General features: G+C 38.9%; 1 protein-coding gene across 2 annotated transcripts; it reads right to left on the reverse strand.

The window, feature by feature from the left end:
• Positions 1 to 449: 449 nt before the first annotated feature.
• On the reverse strand, positions 450 to 16,869 carry MBIP (MAP3K12 binding inhibitory protein 1). Of its 2 annotated transcripts, none has more exons than XM_086613197.1 (9): positions 16,750 to 16,869; positions 12,353 to 12,472; positions 10,407 to 10,628; positions 10,203 to 10,299; positions 8,658 to 8,723; positions 6,814 to 6,966; positions 4,010 to 4,107; positions 2,605 to 2,643; positions 450 to 1,414 (listed from the first exon to the last, which is right to left on the reverse strand). In XM_086613197.1, exons 1-9 carry the CDS (start codon positions 16,867 to 16,869, stop codon positions 1,304 to 1,306), a joined length of 1,026 nt encoding a protein of 341 aa, XP_086469323.1. In that variant the 3' UTR covers positions 450 to 1,303. The 2 variants fall into 2 exon arrangements, with proteins under 2 accessions (XP_086469323.1, XP_086469322.1); XM_086613196.1 differs by having other exon boundaries at positions 10,203 to 10,338.
• Between the last annotated feature and the right edge of the window lie 2,491 nt (positions 16,870 to 19,360).

A 19,360-nucleotide genomic window follows, 5' to 3' on the forward strand; every position in this document is an offset into this window, starting at 1 on the left:
GTTGCACTCGAGCACTCATGACTGCTTGGGTTAATCGCTTCCTGGGTGGACACCAAGCATCTGACAGGTAACTATCATACTGTCGTCTTTCCTGGAGCTAGGACCTGAGCTCAAACAGCTTTGTCTCTCCCCTCTGCTGGTTCACCTCCAGAGAAGCATTCGGCGCAGCTCCTACAACAAATGGTCTAGGTAAGAACACAGAATCACAGAAAATGTCTGCTATTCTCCAAAGTGCAAGACTGTGTGCTGTCAGTACTGTTCGTAACATCTGTCACTGAGACAGACTCACACAGGGACATTGATACTATGGCTGCTGTAGGCAAGAGCAGTTAATGGAAAAGACTCCCTGCATAACAGCTACATTTATTCTAAAAATTTTTATTTCTTATTCTACTTTTATTCTAAACTGGAATAAAGACGGAGACAGCAAATAAACTAAAGAACTGGTATAAATAGAAAATAGTTTATTTAAAAAAAAAAAAACAAAACACAAAACAAACAAAATCACACTTCAGTGTGTGGCCAAAGGTCTGACTTTAAGTTAAACTACGTACCCAGAATCCATGGTTCAGAAGTCATGGAAGCATGCACAGGGAAGGAAAGGAAGCTGGTGCCTGCTGGCATGCTCCTCAAAACCTCCCCTGGAGTGGTCTTTAGAATATATTACGTTCATTAGCAGAGTATGAAGTTTGAATTCCTACAGGACGCTGAGGAAGTGAAGAACAGGTGTCTATTTTACACCTATAGGATTTCCATAACCATCTTTCAAACATAAATGCAATTTGCTGCATTTCTAATAGCTGTGACAAATATGGAAAAAAATGAAGGTAAGCATGCATACTGCAAGTTTTTTTGTCTTTTTTTTTCCTAAGGCAGTGTACTTATGAGGAAGTATTTAACTTTATTTCGCAAGTCTATGCAAACTACTTACATGAAAAGTATTCAAAAGATAGCCCTTTTGAATACACAATCATCAAGAATTACATGTGAAATGTAGCTTTTGTATGTGGGTTAAGACTTTCCACATATGAACAATGCTGCAATCCTCCTTTATAACAGAAGGGAATGGATTATTAGAATGCTACTCCTAAAACATTCTTTGTTTTAAAGCAACTATTTCACTAACAAGACTGTTTTTAAATGAGTTCTTCTGAAAGAAAGCTTTCAAGATCATCCAAAATGAGCTTATACGCATGCTTTGCTTTCACTGCTAAAGTCATCCCCAATGAACACTACTCAGGTCTATGGTTTAGGTATGTGTAAAGCATGATGAGGATTCTGAAAAGATTTTTTTTTTTTTTTTTTATCGAAGAAGCCGCTCAGTCTCCTTGGACTTGCTTTCTTTCGTTTTCCTCAGTAATGCCTGTTTTATAGCATTGATCTTTTCATCAAGTTCAGCCAATGAATAGTTCTGCTAAAAGAACAAAATAAAAACCACAGTCATTTACATCTTGTAATTGCTAGAGAAGTGGCCTAGCACTTGATACTTTGGGTCACTGCACACTGCACTAAATGACAGAAATACTTTTGCAGAATTGTCCGAATCTAGTCTACGGCTATTTAAACTTGAAAGAAAAAGAATATAAACTTAGAAGAAACTGACAGTCCTAATCATGGATCAATATATCCTTGCTATTTCCATTAGATACCTGTTTAACCTGTTCATAAAAAAAAAAGCAAAACAAAAATCCTTTGATGTTAAAACACTGGACAGAACTATCTAGATCTTCCAGAACCTGCCTTTACAACAGAAGGGCTTTTTTTCCCTATTGCCCAACATCGATCTCCTCTGTGCCCACTTAACCTGACAATTCTTACACAAAGAACTGGTCATCATCCTTTTTATAAAAATATTTCACCCTGTGGAGGATTTTTTTCTCATGTAAACAAGCCTACCTCCTCAAGTCTCAGATGGCCCCCATCCCATTCTAAGCATTGTTCTCAGTCCATCTGTCTCCAGGTGTGATGTGATGGTTAGTGTTCCACATACCCACTATGGCAGATAGTTTTCCAGCTACGGTCTCACTTGCACTGAGGAGCAATTCTCTCTTGTGGCCTGAGGTAAATGGTTAATGCATTCCCTTATGTGATGGTGGTGTGAAAATGGCAAGTCTTACTGACTTAGGTTAGTATCTGCTATAACGACAGGTCCTTCTCCAATGCTTTTGCTGAGCCACCCATTTCTACTTTTATTGTCTCTTCATAAACCAGTAAAGTGAATAAAAATAAAAATTTTTAAAAATCAACAAAAAACACCAAGCCACAAAATAAAACAAAACCACAAGACATTACTAGGAGCCTGATCAGAATTCACAAATTGCTTGTTACCCCTAGCTTGATTAATACCATTACAGATCTATTTTATTCTATCATCCTTCTAACTGGTGAAAACACTAACTAACCTACCCTAGTACAGACTCTTAGAAAACTCATTTCATTGTGACACCCATTAACTTACTTGCTCCTTCCCTCTCTTTGCCAGCAAGATATCCAATACCAATGCAGCTATTTCTGAAAAGCTAGGTATTTGCTTGATAGAACTTTTGATTACTTTTCACTCAGAACATCCTAAACTTAAGGTAAACGAAAGTTAATAGCACTTACATGGGGAGGTTGAACCTTTCTCCTCTTGCCAGAACAGCTCTAAAGAAAAGACATAATCAAAACAGACTTAATGTTGCACTGACAGAGGACCACAAGAAATTCTACAACAATATTGGCAAGAGTCTTTCAAGTACAGAAGGAACACTGACTGCCATTCCATGGATTAAAGGAATCTTTTTTGTAATTAAGTGTACTTTGGATCATGAGAAATACTACTGGAGAGCAGTTAGAAGCTGTTGAAGCTTCTCCACGCCTGGCAGCCAACAACTATCAACTTAACTGAAGCTTCCTTTAGACAAAACCAAGATCAATATCCAGCTTTTGAAACTGTCAATATTTTTCTCCCTAAAATTGTCCTGTATCTACACCAATATTTATGCAAAACTTTGGACAAAAAAATGCTAATTACTGCACAACACTACTATTGCTACCATCACAAATTTTTCCCAGATCTCCATTCTAGAGAAGATGCTGAAGTACTTTCCATGGAAATTTCAGCTTATGAAAGTGTATGTTTTAACTTCTGGTTTCCAGCAACCTGAAGGAATAGCCTCACAAATAAAGGACTTTATTGGTCTCCAACACATACAAAAAAATGAAACAAAAATCGATAATATTGCTATCAGGCTATCAGTTTTTAATTGCTGACTCTTCTCTGGCTGGTCTCAAGGGAGAAGATATAAATTACAATATGATTAACAGTAACAGAGACATTCTTACTGTTATGTGGGGAAGGAAGAGCAAGGTAACAGACAAGAAAATTCTACAGCCAAACAGACCCTGATGTAGTAACAACTAATGTTCTCTTTGTCCTAATCTCCTTTGGTGAATGAAGGATAAGGTTTATTATTCAGAAAGAGACAGAACTCTGTCTGAAGACTAGTAACAAAGAAACCAAAGTCACAGAATCACATGAAACAATTTTTGAAGGGTTTACTCTCTCATCCTATTGGAAGTTACTTCACATAGCTGATCTTCAATAATCAGGTCATTTACAGAAGCCTGAAGGATTTCAGCTGATTTAAGCCATTAACGATTTGTATCAAGATCAAAACTTTAGTCAATTTTCTTGTCATAAGAAACATTTCAGATTTAAAGGTGGAAGGGGGAGAAATCCAACCTCTATAATACTTTCCTTACAAATTAGTTAAGCTCAGGTGGCTGCAATTCCCCCCCACCTTCCCCCCCCCCCAAATACTATTTCCTTTCAAATGAGAAATTAGGTAGAAATATGAACTTACACAGATGGTCCATATGAAATACAACCATTACACCAAGCTAGAGTTGTCTACCAAAAAGGGTCTGCCCTCTAACGCCTTAGGTTTTTGTCTGCACATCAAAGATTTAAGCACAAAAGTCCTGAATGCATTTAGGTATGCTAAAAGAAGTTGAGAGAATTTCTTACTACAGATTGAAAATATTCAGGAGACAGTCCTTCCAGCTCAAGGATTTTATCTTCAAGCTTCTTAATTCTCTGATAAATGTCTCTTGGTACAGGACCACCTAAATACAACAGTTCAAATACAAAGAAATCAGGAAAAGCACTTGAATAACTTTTTAAACTAAAGAGTGCAAGTTTTACAGGTGAATTCAAGTCCAGCTACCAACCAGCAGCGGAAACGAAATGAATGGATGAGATAAAAAAAAGGAAGGGTAATTAATATGATTCAGTGTAAAACCTGTAAAACCTGATTGATAAGCCAGTGTAGTCTGTGAAGGCAATAGACAATTTTACCAGGTGGTTCAAATATGTCTGACAAGGTCCCTGGAACAAATCGTGATCACTCTAACAATACATTGGTCACACACCGAATGTTATTACTCCAAAACTGACAGCAGCATCAGAAAGGTGTAGATGGGATGGCAGACCACATATGAATTCAGCATTGATATCTAAGATTGTTCCTTAGGAAACCGATCTCTGCTGAGCATCAGAGGTTAGAGGACAGGTATGAGTTGTGCTTGACAAAGAACAGCATTTGCTTGGCCATAGATGGGAGAAGCAGGGGTAGGGAACGGAATGGAATAACAGAGCTTTGGAAAAAAAAAAACCACCACAAATAAACAACATCAACCCCCCCACACCCCACACCCCCACCAAATCCAAACAAACAAAAAAAACCCCACAACACAGAAACACCACAAAAACAACAGCCACAAAAAAAACACACCTCAACCCATTTGCTGCTTGCAGCTATACTGCAGCAGCTTGGGCTTGTTTCCTCATGTAGAAACAGAACTGATGAAAAGATTAGCCTTAGAAAGCGTCCTATTTATGCTACACAGTATTCTATAAACTGAAATCACAACTAACTGCTGCCTATCTCAATTAAAATGATAGTCTCGTTCTGAACAATAGTGACAACCAAAGCCTTAGCAAGCTTTTACTTCTCTTGCCATCTGTTTGCATTTATTTCTAGGTCTGTTAGATAAGACAATTCTATTCCACAAACTACTGAAATAAGCACTAATGAGTTTTTTTGCCATTCATGTATTTCCTCACTTCAGACAGACAATTTTGCGGGTAGCTTCCCTCCTTCAGTTCTGCTCTCTACTCATCACTCAGCAGCTACTAATTAAATCAGCTAACCTCTCACTCTTCTTAATATTGCTGTCTCTTAATGTAAAGGGAAAAGAGCAGTACTAGCACTAGAAAAAGCTGTTCTGAAAAACAGCAGGTGAGTCAAGAACAATTCTTTCAGTCATCAGGAACAAAAACTGGTGAGCAGGTAGCTGAGGCAGGTTACCTGCTCAGATGAACGCTTTTTGCACAGCTGCTGGAGTAAGAAACAAATGACCTTGACACCTTCTCCAGGAATGCTGATTTGGACATGAGCTGAACTATAGCTGCACACTTTCATCCTCTTCCCCTATACTGTAGTTTAGATGACCTGTTCCTTCAAATAAAATTATGTCACCTATTATAGGCTTAACCCAGAAGCAAGGCCCCCTCCTTAGCTACTCCCGATCATTATTCCCAGTATGCATAAACTCCAAAGCTACTAAATGTTGTAACCTTAAAACTGGCCAGCCACTTGAAAATTCTATTTCCATGTACAAAAAACACCTTATTTTTGAGACAGCTATACAGCTAAGTGTTAAGCTCTGACTGCTGCCTCAACAGTATCTAGGAGTATTCTACCTTCCTTGCCATCAGAGGACTTTGATCCAGTACACATTCACAGGAATCTAGTAATCTAGTCAATGTTCACCATATTCTTAGAGAACAGATTGACATCTATTCAGTATTCATAGAATCATAGAATGGCATAGGCTGGAAGGTATTCAGAAGACAAAAAAAGTTAGAGTGTGTCTGCAGTGTGATGTGTAGAAAATTCACTTTATTACGTGAAGATGTGGGCTTCTGTTCTGTTTGAAAACATTTTTCAGGAAAAGTACAAATTCCTCCTTGAGAAGTGCCTCATTGATTTATATTCTAGAAAACAGGCTGGGGGTGAGGAAAGCAACTACTTTAAAAAAGTCACTTACCTAGTGGCTACGGCATTTATTTTAGTGAAAGTTGTGGACTCATGTTTGCATGGCCAAAGCCAAGTACTGACAACGAGCCTCCCACATTCTGGGAAATAAGCTTCTCACCTAACTGTATTTCAAGAATTGTCCACCTTTAGGAAAACATTTCAAGTTGTCTTTTGAGTTCATCCTATTCCCAGCCCACAAGGTGTCCGTGAAGCAGGACTGAGTCGTAATCTCAGCCTTTCCTGTTCAGTGGGTCAAGGCAAAAGGACTCCACTGGCTATGCAGAACCCCTACCTTCAAATACTCCAGATTGTTTTAAATCCCATTCTGAAGTGCCTCTCTCTCATTTGCCACCACATCAAGTGTAGATTTACTAACTCAGCATCCTAATCTGGGCATAAATCTGAGTTTCATTTTGGGCATAAGAATGTAAACATTAGATTGTAGTACTTTGGGTGACTAAAACCAGTGGATAAGTATGGCTATCACCCAGCTGGCTTGTAATTATCTAATTAAGGTTTAAGCCCTGCCTACAAAAGGTGGGCCATTTCCTCCTGGTTGTGGAAGATGCAACGACATCCTTGGAGCTGCAGCCCAGGCTGGTGAGCAACAGATAGGTCCACTGAAGGGTTTACAGTCACAGTTTTTACAGACTTGCCCAGTTTTACTACAGTAATGGTAACTGTAGTACAAACTGGCACACCAATGTCAAAATTAAAATATGACACAAACCTGTTTGTAACCGTAAGTGTGCTTCAATGTTTTGCAACCTCTCCTCAACTGCTTGGTTTCCGCAATCGTGAATGGGTACATTGGCTTTGTGACTGGACCCATGTGCTCCTTCAGATCTAGTCTGAGGTCCATATGTATTTACTACCCTAGAAACTAGGTAAAGAGAACACAAACTTAACATATACGCACATGAAACACGAAGCACATCTAACTAAAACAATCAAAATATTAAAATATGAAAACTTGTATTAAATCAATTTCACACTAGTCTCTCATGTGAAGGGTCTCTCATACAGTAAGATCAAATGTTCAAGTAAAAATATTTTCCTACTTTTGCATGAGTAACTAAACTAAACAAAAACCTAGGACTTTACATATGCAAAGTAAAAGAATTACTCATACATTCATGTAGAATGGCAGTATCAAGAATTTGTCATCAGCTGCTGATAAACGCAGAAAACTCGATATCTATGTCAGCAGTTGCACATGTGAGCTGTTGTGAATGCAAAGAAGAGGCCAGATCTAATATCACAGGAAGCATCATAAATACATGAAGATGAAGGGATGTGCACAACTAGAAGAACCGCTACGAATCTCAGCAAGGAAGTTCTCTTGTTGTTATTCGGGTAACGGCTTTAATGACTCTTCAGCTGCTTATGGGTCTATCTTTTCCGCCTGCTGAACTATGTCTTCATCAGAAGATTTTGGTCACTTCTCTTTAAAACGTGGTCATTTCTCAAGTCCTTCCTGATAGGACTACTGCAGTGTACTGCACGCTTAAAGACTATGTTGGCAACTCCAGGCACTGAAGCACATATCTCCTTACCGAGTACTTCATGAAGGCCACATATTACATTCTTGCTTCAGTTTACGCTGGTTTTACTTCCGTTTCCTTTCTAAGTGTTATTCATGTTTCAGTTCTGAACTGTTTGGGTTTTAGTTAACTTGAAGTGCAAAAATTTATTTGTTCTTGTAATATGCTGCCATCCAAATTACAAACTAGCACTGTTTAAAAAAGCAACTACTGAAAGGGGTTCTTAGTGAAAGATTCTAAACTCAAACTCACTTCCCCATCTCCCTCTTAGCTCACCAGACCTTTCAACGCTTACACCTGTCATCGTGCTTCACAGTATTATTCTGAATTCTAGAATGCAGAATAATGAATTGGTTTCCAGAACCAATATCAAGTGGATAACTGAATACTACCACTCTCAAAAATGGAAGAGAGCGTTACTTCCATTCTCATTTTGCAATTTTGTTTGCTTGTTTTTAAACACAGAGGAACTTGAGTACACCTAGAGAACAGCAGACGGAAAAGCAATCTTTTATACAAAACTTCTGTTCACCAATCATTTCTACACTATTTACTCCCTTCTAAAAGGTGGTACAGTGGTAAGCTTGTTCCTCAGCTTGCCGCTTTCCATAAATCTATGTCTCAGAACTTCCACTGTGTCCCAAAATTAATACTTACACCGACTAACAAAAAATAGGAGATAATTTTATTTAATCTCAATTCCTTAACTGGATGGCTAGCTTCACCTTAGAAGAAAAGCTAAGAATTGTTCAGCTTCTCTGTCCTGATTTATCTTTTGCATCTTTCCCTTAACGAAAACAGGCTACTTTGTTTTGGTCTTTAGTGCACAACCATCAGCTTAATGAAGCAATTATGGAACTGAAAACCTTGGAGATGTAAGCAAAGATGGAAAAGTATTCACTAGAGTCAAAAATTGATACATTACGATTGCATTTTTTGAGCATTCAATTAAAAGCTTTTACGTCAAAAATTCATCAGTGCTGTTCTATCTGGACGCTCTTAATACATGGGTATTAAAATAGTTGCTTACCCCTTATATGGCTTTTAAATCCAGGATAGGGCGTGAAAATTGCATCTGTTCTGGCACAGCTATTTTCTAAATAAATAATAGTAATATAAAAAGTAAGGTCCTAATTATGTATTTATAATTTAATATACTCTAACTATCATGAGCTTTGAGGCTTTTAAGAAATCTAACTAAAATTTTTCATACAATAAAAAAAAATCAGAAATACTTCCTTCATTCTGTAAGCACTTGCTCATTAATCATTTCACACACTTGCATGGATCCACTGGTTTTAACTGGATAAGTCACTTATTTAAATGTATGTGTATGTGTATATAAAAGTTTATTGGATCAGGAGCAAATTTATTCCAATTTACTTTTTATTTGGTTCTTACTTTTCACTGCATTTCTCTGTAACTTATTTTTTTCTTCCTGTACAAAAGCCTTTTCCCTGCTTACCACTGTTATTCTGGTTTTATATCCTTTTTTGAAACTGTTCTCCTATTTTTGGACTGGTCTAGTTTACACATTAGCATTCTTTTTTCACCTTTCTGCATTTATTCTGATGCCTGTGACTTCTTTAATTAGGTTAACCAAAAAAACATACAGTACAGGCCATCTTATTTTATTCTAATGTTTGTATTTTAATCTCTATTCATATACATCAAAGCTTTACACATATTTTATTATGCGTGAACATACAAAGGAAGATCTTATCGTTTCTTCTGTATGTAATTAACAACTTTAGGAATCAGTATTTTACTATCTAGCATATTCTGCTAGACTTCAGATGTCATTTTCATTCTGACTAATATTCAAGGAGTTAAACTCTGTTCCTATGAAGCTTACAGAACAATAAGCTTTGATCTCTAAAAGCATAAGTACATCACAGAGACAATACACATCTGGGTTCACAGGCACTTAGAAAATGCCTCTGTATTACTTCTGTATATAAAAGTGTCTTCACTTTTAAGATGCATTTGGTTACACAGTTACTGATCGTGCTAATGGGATCCAGCCTACCAGCTGGATTTAAGATTGTTTGGTTGTAGATACAGCCAATTGTGCCAGTTGGTGCATTAAAAACACCAATAGCATGAGTAATGTTGAAATGAAAAAGTTATTCCAAGTAGCTAGGAACTCAAATTGATTGCAAAAAACCACTTCTTTGTAATTCAACTAGCATTAAATTAACTTCAATTTGAATACGCAATTCACAAGACATATCTTAATTGCAATTCTGTTGACTTTGCAAGGAACGTCTAGCTAAAACCCTGGGAACAATAGCTACAAAATCATCTGATTTAATATCACAGTTCTTAAAACGAACACAGTCATAGCTACATCTTTCTGTATGGGATGCATTAAACACTGTCATCCAGTGACTACTTTCCTTTTTTGTCTATTTGACATCTGCAGTGCACATGCAAGTTCTTAACTTTCAAACAAAGTTACTCTTAAAATAAAGTTCTGTTTTAAATACAGAATAGTGCTTTTGAAAAATAATTAAAAAATTTAAAAAACACCACTTAAATTACTATGAAGATTAAAGTCTGGCCAGCCAGTTACCTTGATTACAATCAATAACATTGCAAAATTCCCTGACATTATTTTCATTGATCTCAGCTTGTTTCCTCTCGATGAAGGCCGATATCCGCCTGTCAATCTGCAGGTAATAAACATGATGGCATATATCTATTTCATTCTTTAAATTTAAAATTTAGAAAAGTCTTTTTCTTTTTTTTTTTTTTTAAATTTGGGTAAATCACTTACTTCCGCTTTTCCAGCTTTTATTTGGACCACCTCTGGATCAAAATGAATATGAGCATCCTTCAGATCTCCCAAGTCATAACTTGCATACTTTTCTTCAGTCTGACAGTTACCATCATAAATATCTAAACTTGTTTCACAAGTCTGGCCTTCTGCTTTACCTGCAGGTTCAACATGGCCTATATTTTCCTCTTTAATCAATGACTGGAGTTTTTCCAAAAGAGGCTGAACAAAGAAAACAGTGTGTTAGGGTTAAAAAAAATAAAAAATTCCCCAAACCAAAAAAGCCAAGTACTATTACAATTTCTAAAACAGCCCAACTGAAATAATTTTAGGAATTACATCATCTGTCTGTGATGGAACACAGCAATAAAATCAAAAAAAAGAAAAAAACTGCTATAGTTCTAAATACTGTGCACACCATGACGCTGGCCTTTTTGACCTGTGCCTTTTAGAGGTTTGTATAGGAAAATACCCAAATTTCTGCGAAAATCTGCCTGCTACTGTCTGTTACTAGCTAAATCAAAGCTTCAATCGTTGGCACCAATGCCACTTAATTAACATGTCATTCAAATGCCTACTCAGAACAGTAAGGCTTAGTATTTTTCCTCCTTAACATGAAAGCCAATGCTTTCATACTGTAAAGCCTTTACTTTATCACCACAGCACTACATTCTCCACTTGAAGCTGCAGTTGCCCATTTGAATGAGAGAACACAGACATGAAATATATAGGCATTATCCTGAACACATGCTTTTCTTGACACGTTTGATTATCTACTTAAGTCATGAAATTAAATAAGAGAATGCATTGACATTTGTAGCAGCAAAAATAAATGCCTCTTATTCTACTGCAATAACTCTTACACAAGACATATATGTACTGAGGTTTTGTTACTACATGTCATGCTCCCTTTTTTAATTTTTACCAGTTTCATCTAGTCTGAATTTCACTGCTTATTTCCCCTCTATAAATCATTTTTAATTTTTAAAAGCAACACGAATTTTTACCCATCGCATTTCCTGAAATGGAACCAAATTCCTACTTGCAGTGTTCTTACAGTTAGATGTATTTTTTACTTGCTTTTATCTTGCATATTTTCTCTTTTTGTTTACCACACCAAACATTTGGTGGATGCATGGAAAACAAAAGGTCTTTCTTTTACCTACAGACAAGCAAATACAGAAACTTCTTTTTTGATCCTCTCAGTACTACACACGTGAAATATTTCATTGACTAGCTGCAGCAAAAACCTGCAATTCAAATCCTCACCTTTTACAGATGAACTATCAAGGTCAAAACACTGTTCACTTACCAGCTGACAAACTGCTCAACCTCCCTGCCATGAAACTAAATTACACACGCTTTTGGCAGGGTTAGAAAGTTTCAAATATTTAAAAGAAATGACAGTAATGGTGACTGGCTACTTGGCAAGATGAGACATTAATGTCAAAGAAATTACTCTTTTTTTTAAAAAAAAACCCTACGCTGAAAATATATTTAATTGCAGTAAGACACTCCAGGATGTGTCATGCTGGGATAATGCCACTTCTTGAACCACTGAAAGCACTCCATGAGCCTCAAAACTCACCCAACGCATGGAATCATTATCATAGCATGACACACACCTGCCGTGTCTTATTGCTTAATTATAACCCACCATAGATGGAAACGTATCACATTTACAATGCAAGGCAAGAAATCAATGAGGCTGCATTTATTCAGCCTGCTCACCTACAGTGGCTATTCCCACCACTAATCTGAAAAATCCATAAGTGTGAGTACCTATGAAGCACAGTGGAATCCCAAGTGATAATACCTTGCATTCTTTTTTGTTGGACATAACAATATAAGATCAAAACGACTGAAATTTTATGGTTTAGATAACATAACTACATTCAGTTGTTGATCACTTCTGTCAAGTCGAATGTGTCCAACGAAATATTTACCTGCAAACATAAAATATGCTGCTGAAGTGCACTAAAGAGCAATGTTGGCTGAAGTGCTGATGTGCTTTGAAGCTTGCTCCAATCGATTACAACTTTCACGATATCGTCTCCCAGGTTAAGCTTCAAGAGGGCAAAACAAACACAACAAAAAATTATGCTGTTATGTTGTATTAACATCACAAAAGTATACAAGACTTCTACAGGACAACAATTATTCTCAATCTCATACAGACTCCATTTTTATACGGGGACACTGGAGAGGTTTGACATTAATCATAATTCAAGCAGCTGTCATTTTCGAAGTACACTAGTATTTGCAGAGGATATTAAAAAATTAAAAATTCCTTACTACCTCACCACGCTTTCATTGTATTAATTTGATCTTTAGTCAATCCTCAATTCAATTAACTATCGTATAAAAACATACTGTTCATGTTAACTGCTCAAATCTTTTCTTTTAACAGACAGGACCATCAGTAGGAAGAAACATGCACCCAGGATGGCAGTCTCCTGTAAGTTCATGTATTTTATTCTGAGTCTTGCAAAGCTATCTACGTCTGTACAACCAAGGTCTTGATACTGCGCCATGCCACATTCTTGAAATTTTTACCTGCTCTTAATCCAAAGGAGACTTTATATTAAAAATAAGTGTTTAAAAAAATAAATATTTAATAAAATCTTGAGGTTAAACAAACTCTAGGCTACATAGGATGACTATCAAACCCATTTTCAAATCATACTATTTCCCTTCATATGCATTCAGATCAAAATAACAATTGCCATAGCCTATTCTCTTTGCCAAGGAATTGCAATGTTTAACTTCCAAAGCAATAAAAAGAAACACACATAGTGAATCTGAAGCTTTATTTAAAGGAACTATGTATCTTTTATAAGCTAAAAATAAACTTTCGCTTTCTAATACAAAGCTGATTGTTAATAATCACTAATGAACTACACACTTGCAAACTCATCTTTGCCATTTTTGTTACACTAAAGCTCTTCTTAAGATCTGAAGTAACAAGCGCTTTCATTTCCCAAAGGAAAGTAGGTTGTTCTCCAACCAAACAACCCGTAAGTGATCCCTCAGACTCTAAATACAGATAAAACTCTTGTTTAAAAAATCAAGAGGACCTACAGATACTTTGAGACACAGAATTCCCAAGTCATATGCATATTTGTATACATCTCACTCCTTCCATACTTTTTTTTTTTAAAAAAAAAAGGAAAAAAAGAAAAAGATATCTCGGGCAGATGACAAAAGTCATCTTTAACACATGGTCTAAAGATAGGTATCTAACTTCCAATGGCATCAAATATTATAGACAAGAAAACAGCATGCAGATGCACTTGCTTCCTGAACCCACTGCACAGTGTATGAGGAAACAAGGAGAACTAAACACAAGAATGCCTCCACCACTCTGAAGGAAAAAGGGTAGATACTAAGTTCGTTCTATGTTAGTTTTAAACCCCAGCATTATCACAATTTTGTATGCAAAGAACTATAAGCCTGAGCCTTCCTTCTTTAGTCAAAAAGCAGCCTTGTTAAATCAAATGTTAGATTCCAAATTACATAGCAAAGGAGGTGGTCTGACTAGATATATAATACATTTTAGATAACTTCCACACAAATGGTTATTCCTCTTTAGCACTTAAACTACATCAGATGTAAAAAAAAGTAATGTTTTAAGAAATACTAGTTTTGAACACCTTACAAAATCAAGGATGTATTTAGAATTTAATTCTCATTAACTTTACTTCAAGAATTAAGTCACTATGTATATGTGATCACCTGGAGCACATATGTCTTCCCAATGTTTCTAGAGTAACATCTGCTATATGCTACATTACAGTCCACTGACAGAGTGAAAAAGGCACGGATGTAAGTCATTGTAATGAAAAAAAATAGGAGTCCTACTTCAATTTCCAAATATATCTCCTTTTTCAAAAAGAAATCAGCTGATGTGTGCCTTCATATCATACCATGTGACTCCTGTCCAGGTGGTTCAATACACAGAAATAGTAGAGCTTCTGACTTAGAATAATTTAGAGCTCAGTGACATTTTAAACTCGTAGACACTGTTTTAAAATACAAGTAAAGAATAAACCCCTCTTGCATTTAAACATGTTTCTAGTACAACAGAATTAGTTTTCTCAGTGTTTCACGCTCTTCTACCTATAAGAACTGTGACAAGAAGGTTTATAAATTCTGTTATTTGGTAACTTCAAAGCCTTTGTATATTTACAAGTCCACAGTCTATTCTGTAGCAACTTACAGGATCATAAGTCATTTCAGCTCTTTGAAATCGTTTTATGAAAGACACTGTCACTTGAGGTTTAAAGAACTTTTCACGATCAGTCATATTGTTTTTAAGAGTTGTTATCCCCAGATGTCCTCCTAGTCACTGTGCTGCAAGTGATTGCTCTAGTAAAAAAATGCCTGTGCCAGAAATATTCCTGTTTACAGTCCACCTGCTAGCATAAATCCAACTTAAACTGTTACAACGGATCACAAACTGTGACAGCTAACAATCTGGCACACGTTCACTCGGCTCTATAAAAGAGAAATGGGGAATCAGTACTTTCAGTCAAAAATGCAAGATGGATTGCTAGAGTCAGTAAGCTGGTAAAACACCACAGTTAAATCTACCAGAACTCAAGAGCTGGCAGACAAGAGTGTAACTCAACAACTGGAAACAATCATGACTGAGCAACTAAAAGAGTGTTCTCAGCCAAGATGGTGCAACCAGACCCCTACTCAGTAAAACTGGGTTGTTATCATGGAAAGAATACACTCGAAACACTAATGAAGATAATTTTACTCTGCATCGTAACTACTGTAACCCTACTGAGAGGATGTAGCAACTCTAAAGTAGTCTCTTCCAACTGTCTGTGCGCACCCAAATATTGTTAAAAATCACTAAGCTCTCTCCAGTGACATGCTAGGATAGAACAAATTTTGGAGAACAAGTAAGCTACTGAAGAAGTGACAGAAACTAGAGTGTTTAATGCAGTTTTGAAAACAATTAATTAAACTTGTGATGAGCACCCCGATTAAGAGCTTAGGAAGCTTTTCTTTCATTCTTCTTTGTGTTTTTCATAAATACAAGAGTTCAACTTTTCACTCATGTTAACATTGTAAGAACAACAGTATGAATGACAGCATCATATCTGGATAAAATGACAGTCACTAGTTCTTCATTGATTACATTTAGAATTTTCACCAGGAACAATTATGGGATACTTGGTCCTCAATAAATAGACAAGTTTTCCTGTCTCAGTAATCCTATAAATCAGTGGTGTATGATCATGAAGTTGTTTAGCACTGTTCAAAAACTAAGGTAGCTTGTTATCACTTTACAGATAGGAAAACTGAGACTCTAACTAGTCAGTGCCTGAACTTTCTGTCCCTTAATTTTGCACGACTTTTGTTTGAAAATGGAGACAATTACTAGCAGACTTTGAGGTGAGAAGCAAATATAATACACAATTCTACTCAGATGAGAAACGTTCTAAAAAATAATTTCAGATCAGTCAGCAGCTACTACTAAACTGCCTCTGCATCTAACAGAGTCCATTTCCGAGTACTGCAGTAACATAAACATATATTAAGTTATATTATCTCCTGCTGGTATCGCTCGTCATCTGGCCCCAAACCTCTAAACTACTGTCAAATTTCAGAAGCAGGAGTGGGCTTCTACCGCCTTCATAGAACTACATATATGCTTCCACAGTGGAAAAGGAATTAATCTGTAAATTATTTATTGTAATAATTAAGTTGTTACTAAAACCTTCTCCTGAGAAAGGCCTCCCACCACTGTCCAATAATTCATAGCCATTACTAACCAAAAGTAGATGTTTCAACTGAAGAAAGAGCAAAACCTGCTTTTAAAAGTTTCTGTTTCAACAGAGCAAACCTGCTTTAAAAGTTCTGACCCACTGAGATGCAGTGTTCCGCAGTACGTTATCACCAAGGCAACGCTAACTTCAAGCTCCTGATCGTTTATTCTGATTTAACGCCACCTTCCAGTAGCTTTCCGATTCAGAGCCGTTAATTGTGCAGATGCAGCCATCAGACAGACTGCAGCTTCTCACGGGCGAGATCACCCGTCAAAACACCACGGGACGGGAGACGCCCCGCCGCTCAGAGGCAAAGGCCGCGAGATGCAGCACAGGCCGCGCACCCGGGGCTGCCCCGCCAGGAGGGACGCGCTCGGCACCCCCGGCCCGGCGGGGGCTTCACCGCTCCCGCGGGCAGGCGTGATCCGCCCCCAGAAGCGAGGCCGCTCCCTCGTTTGCGGCACGCAGCCCAGAAGGGCCCTGCGGGCCGAACAGAAAGAGGAGCGCGCCCTGCCTGGGCCCCGAAGGTTCGCCTCCCCCTCCGCCCGCTCCGCACTCACCTGCCCCGCCAGCCCGGCCAGGGAGCGGAGCGCGCTGCTCGCCACCTCCGAGGCCGCAGGGTCGGCGCCCATCGCCGGAGCGTGGCCGCCGGGCTGGAGCGGGCCGGGCGCCGCCGCCATGACACCGGGCCGAGCCGCGGCCGCCAGCAACGTCCCCGCCGTCGCTCCGCGATGACGAACCCGCCGTGTGGCCGTGCCCGCCGCCCCGCCTCCGCGGGCTGATGGACAGGGGCGGCAGCCAATCCCGGGCTGCGCTCTCGAGGCCGGCGCTGCGCCGGGGAGCCCGGCGGGTCGCGGCTTACCGTGGCGGGACGGGGCGGTTCCTGCCGGGCTCCGGAGCCTGGCTGCCCTGCCCGGCTCGGGGCTGCGCTGCCCCTACGTGCAGTGAGCGGCGGCTCGGGGCACCTTCTCGGATGCGGTAGCAGGGCCCGGGCTGGGGAGGCAGCCTCGGGCCCGCCGGCCTGGCCGGGCGCTGCCCGTCCTCCTCTGGCCCCTGGGTTTCCGTGCGGTGGTGCGTGGAGGACCCTCTCCTGCAGTACCTGTCTCTCGAGGGTGGCGAGCAGCCCCGCTTCCCAAGCCTGAGGAAGCATCTTACCTTGTGCTCCTTTCTCAGACCTCTCTGGGACCTTCTCAGCTCAGGTCCGTTGCAGCTGTCGGGTAAAAGACCGCCTCAGTGGTCACAGAGTAGCAGTGTGTTGGCCCAGAGCTGCAGGCCCACCACTCTGTGCTGCTTTGGCATCACCAGGCTTTGAACCCTGAACTACAGCAGCTCCTGTGAGGCATCCTTTCCCTGCGAGGTCACCTTCTTACTCCCTCACCCTTTTCTTTGCTTCCTGGTGCCTTCTGGTTCTTCAGTCTCCATGGACCTGTCAGCATGAGTACATGGCTGGCACGCTTACAGGAGTGCCTCCACTAAGTGCTCGTTCATGGAGGGATGGACAACGTGTTTAAGTATGTCACTGTGCTTGTTTCAGCGGTGCTTTCTGGTTATACCTTCACTTTTTAACGTTCATATGTGCATCTCTTCAAAGCCTTGACTCTTCTGGCTACAGCAAGGTTGTGTTTCCATCAGACCACGAGGAGCAGGTTTGTCAGAGTACTCTGGTTATGGGGCTTGCAAGACTGTATTCCCTCTAAGACTGCCTACTTGATTTTTTTTCCTAGGACAGTATGAATGCAGACAAAGATTTTCTACCTGATGTTTCCTTTGATACCCTAATTTTGATCCTTTATCCTTTATACCTCTTCCTTCCCCTCCCCATATCTTTTTATTCCACTGGGAAATGGTGTGTGCTGTTGTATGTACAAATGTTGAAACGTTCTTAAATAAAAATGTTAGGCAGATGAATTTATTTGAGTGATATTTGGGGGGGTAATTTAAAGACATTCCTCTCTAAAGTATCCAGATAAAACTTAATTTAGTGAAAATAAATCCCACTAAACTGAAGACATAGCGTTCTGTGTCTCCATTCAGCAACTAACTTAAATATTTGACAAGATTCAAGTAGAGAAAGTCCTGCCCAGTTCCAGAGGAAAATTAGTTCCAAAGAAGTCTTCAGTGCTAATGACTACAAATATATTTCATGGAGAGTTAGCTTTTGCAAGAATATCTTACCTAAGGTGAGCTAGATAGCATTTGGCTGGATACAGGTCATGAGAACAACTTTTTGGATTCAGAAATGCTTACTGCATAATTTGTTCCTGATTTGGAAGCTCTGAAATGTAAAGAAATTTACTTAATTCCTGCAAAGATTCTGTTTTTGTCAAATGACAATACCTTGAACACATACACAGAACATAGGAGTAGGATAAAAAAGATTGTGAAATTTTATTTTGCAGTTCTGTCCAACAATGCTAATTTCAGCTCGTGGGCAAGGACCGGCTGCTTCAGCCTGCCCTGCCTTTTGCGGTTTTATCTCTGGACAGGCAGCTGAGGCAACTCTGCAAAACATAACCATCTCATTTGGATCAAAGCGTGAAGCTTTCAAGAATAAAGGAAAATACAATCTCCTTTCTGCTTCCCCCACAAACACTGTAACACTGAATAAATATTATAAACGTATAAGTAATTTGCTGGCCAGAACAGAATATGGAGCACAGATGTAACACCCCAGCATTGATTGTTGCCTCTCAGTGTTAGAGGTGGCAGCTTGCCCTGACTGAATCTCCAATGACCTGCAGAGATGACATCGAGTCCAGACATTTGAACGAAGTTTTAACTTCAAATGATGAGAGCTCAGCTACCTGATAAATTCCACTTCTGAAAAATGCAGCTTTCTTGGAGTGATGGAGCAGATGTATGCCTACTTTAGCAGTGGCTAGATGTATCTTTCTTAGTTGAAAGACCTGAGATCTTTCCTTTGCTTTTGAGCATGTTATCTTTACCTCTAGCAAGAGGTTGTGTTGGGGTACGAAATGTTTCAAATGAAAAACGAAGAGACAAGCACAAAATTGTCAGAAAGATACTGGAGGTTACACTGCCATATACATGGAAATATAAGGGAGAATGAATGAATGTGGAGGATATCAAGAGATGATGGAGGTGATGTGCTGTTATTTATTCAGTGATGATTAAAGAAAAGTAGAAAAAAGACCATGAAGTAGTCTGTAG

Source organism: Tauraco erythrolophus, chromosome 6 (assembly GCF_009769465.1).
Source record: "Tauraco erythrolophus isolate bTauEry1 chromosome 6, bTauEry1.pri, whole genome shotgun sequence".
NCBI classification, from domain to species: Eukaryota; Metazoa; Chordata; class Aves; order Musophagiformes; family Musophagidae; genus Tauraco; species Tauraco erythrolophus.

Excerpts from the sequence above, each read along its gene's own strand:
- MBIP (XM_086613196.1), bottom strand. The coding sequence starts at position 16,869 with ATGGCGGCGGCGCCCGGCCCGCTCCAGCCCGGCGGCCACGCTCCGGCG. Across the intron at positions 12,473-16,749 it reads TGGCCGGGCTGGCGGGGCAG|CTTAACCTGGGAGACGATAT; the intron begins GTGAGTGCGGAG and ends GCCCTCTTGAAG. Across the intron at positions 4,108-6,813 it reads ACACTTACGGTTACAAACAG|GTGGTCCTGTACCAAGAGAC; the intron begins GTTTGTGTCATA and ends TGTTGTATTTAG.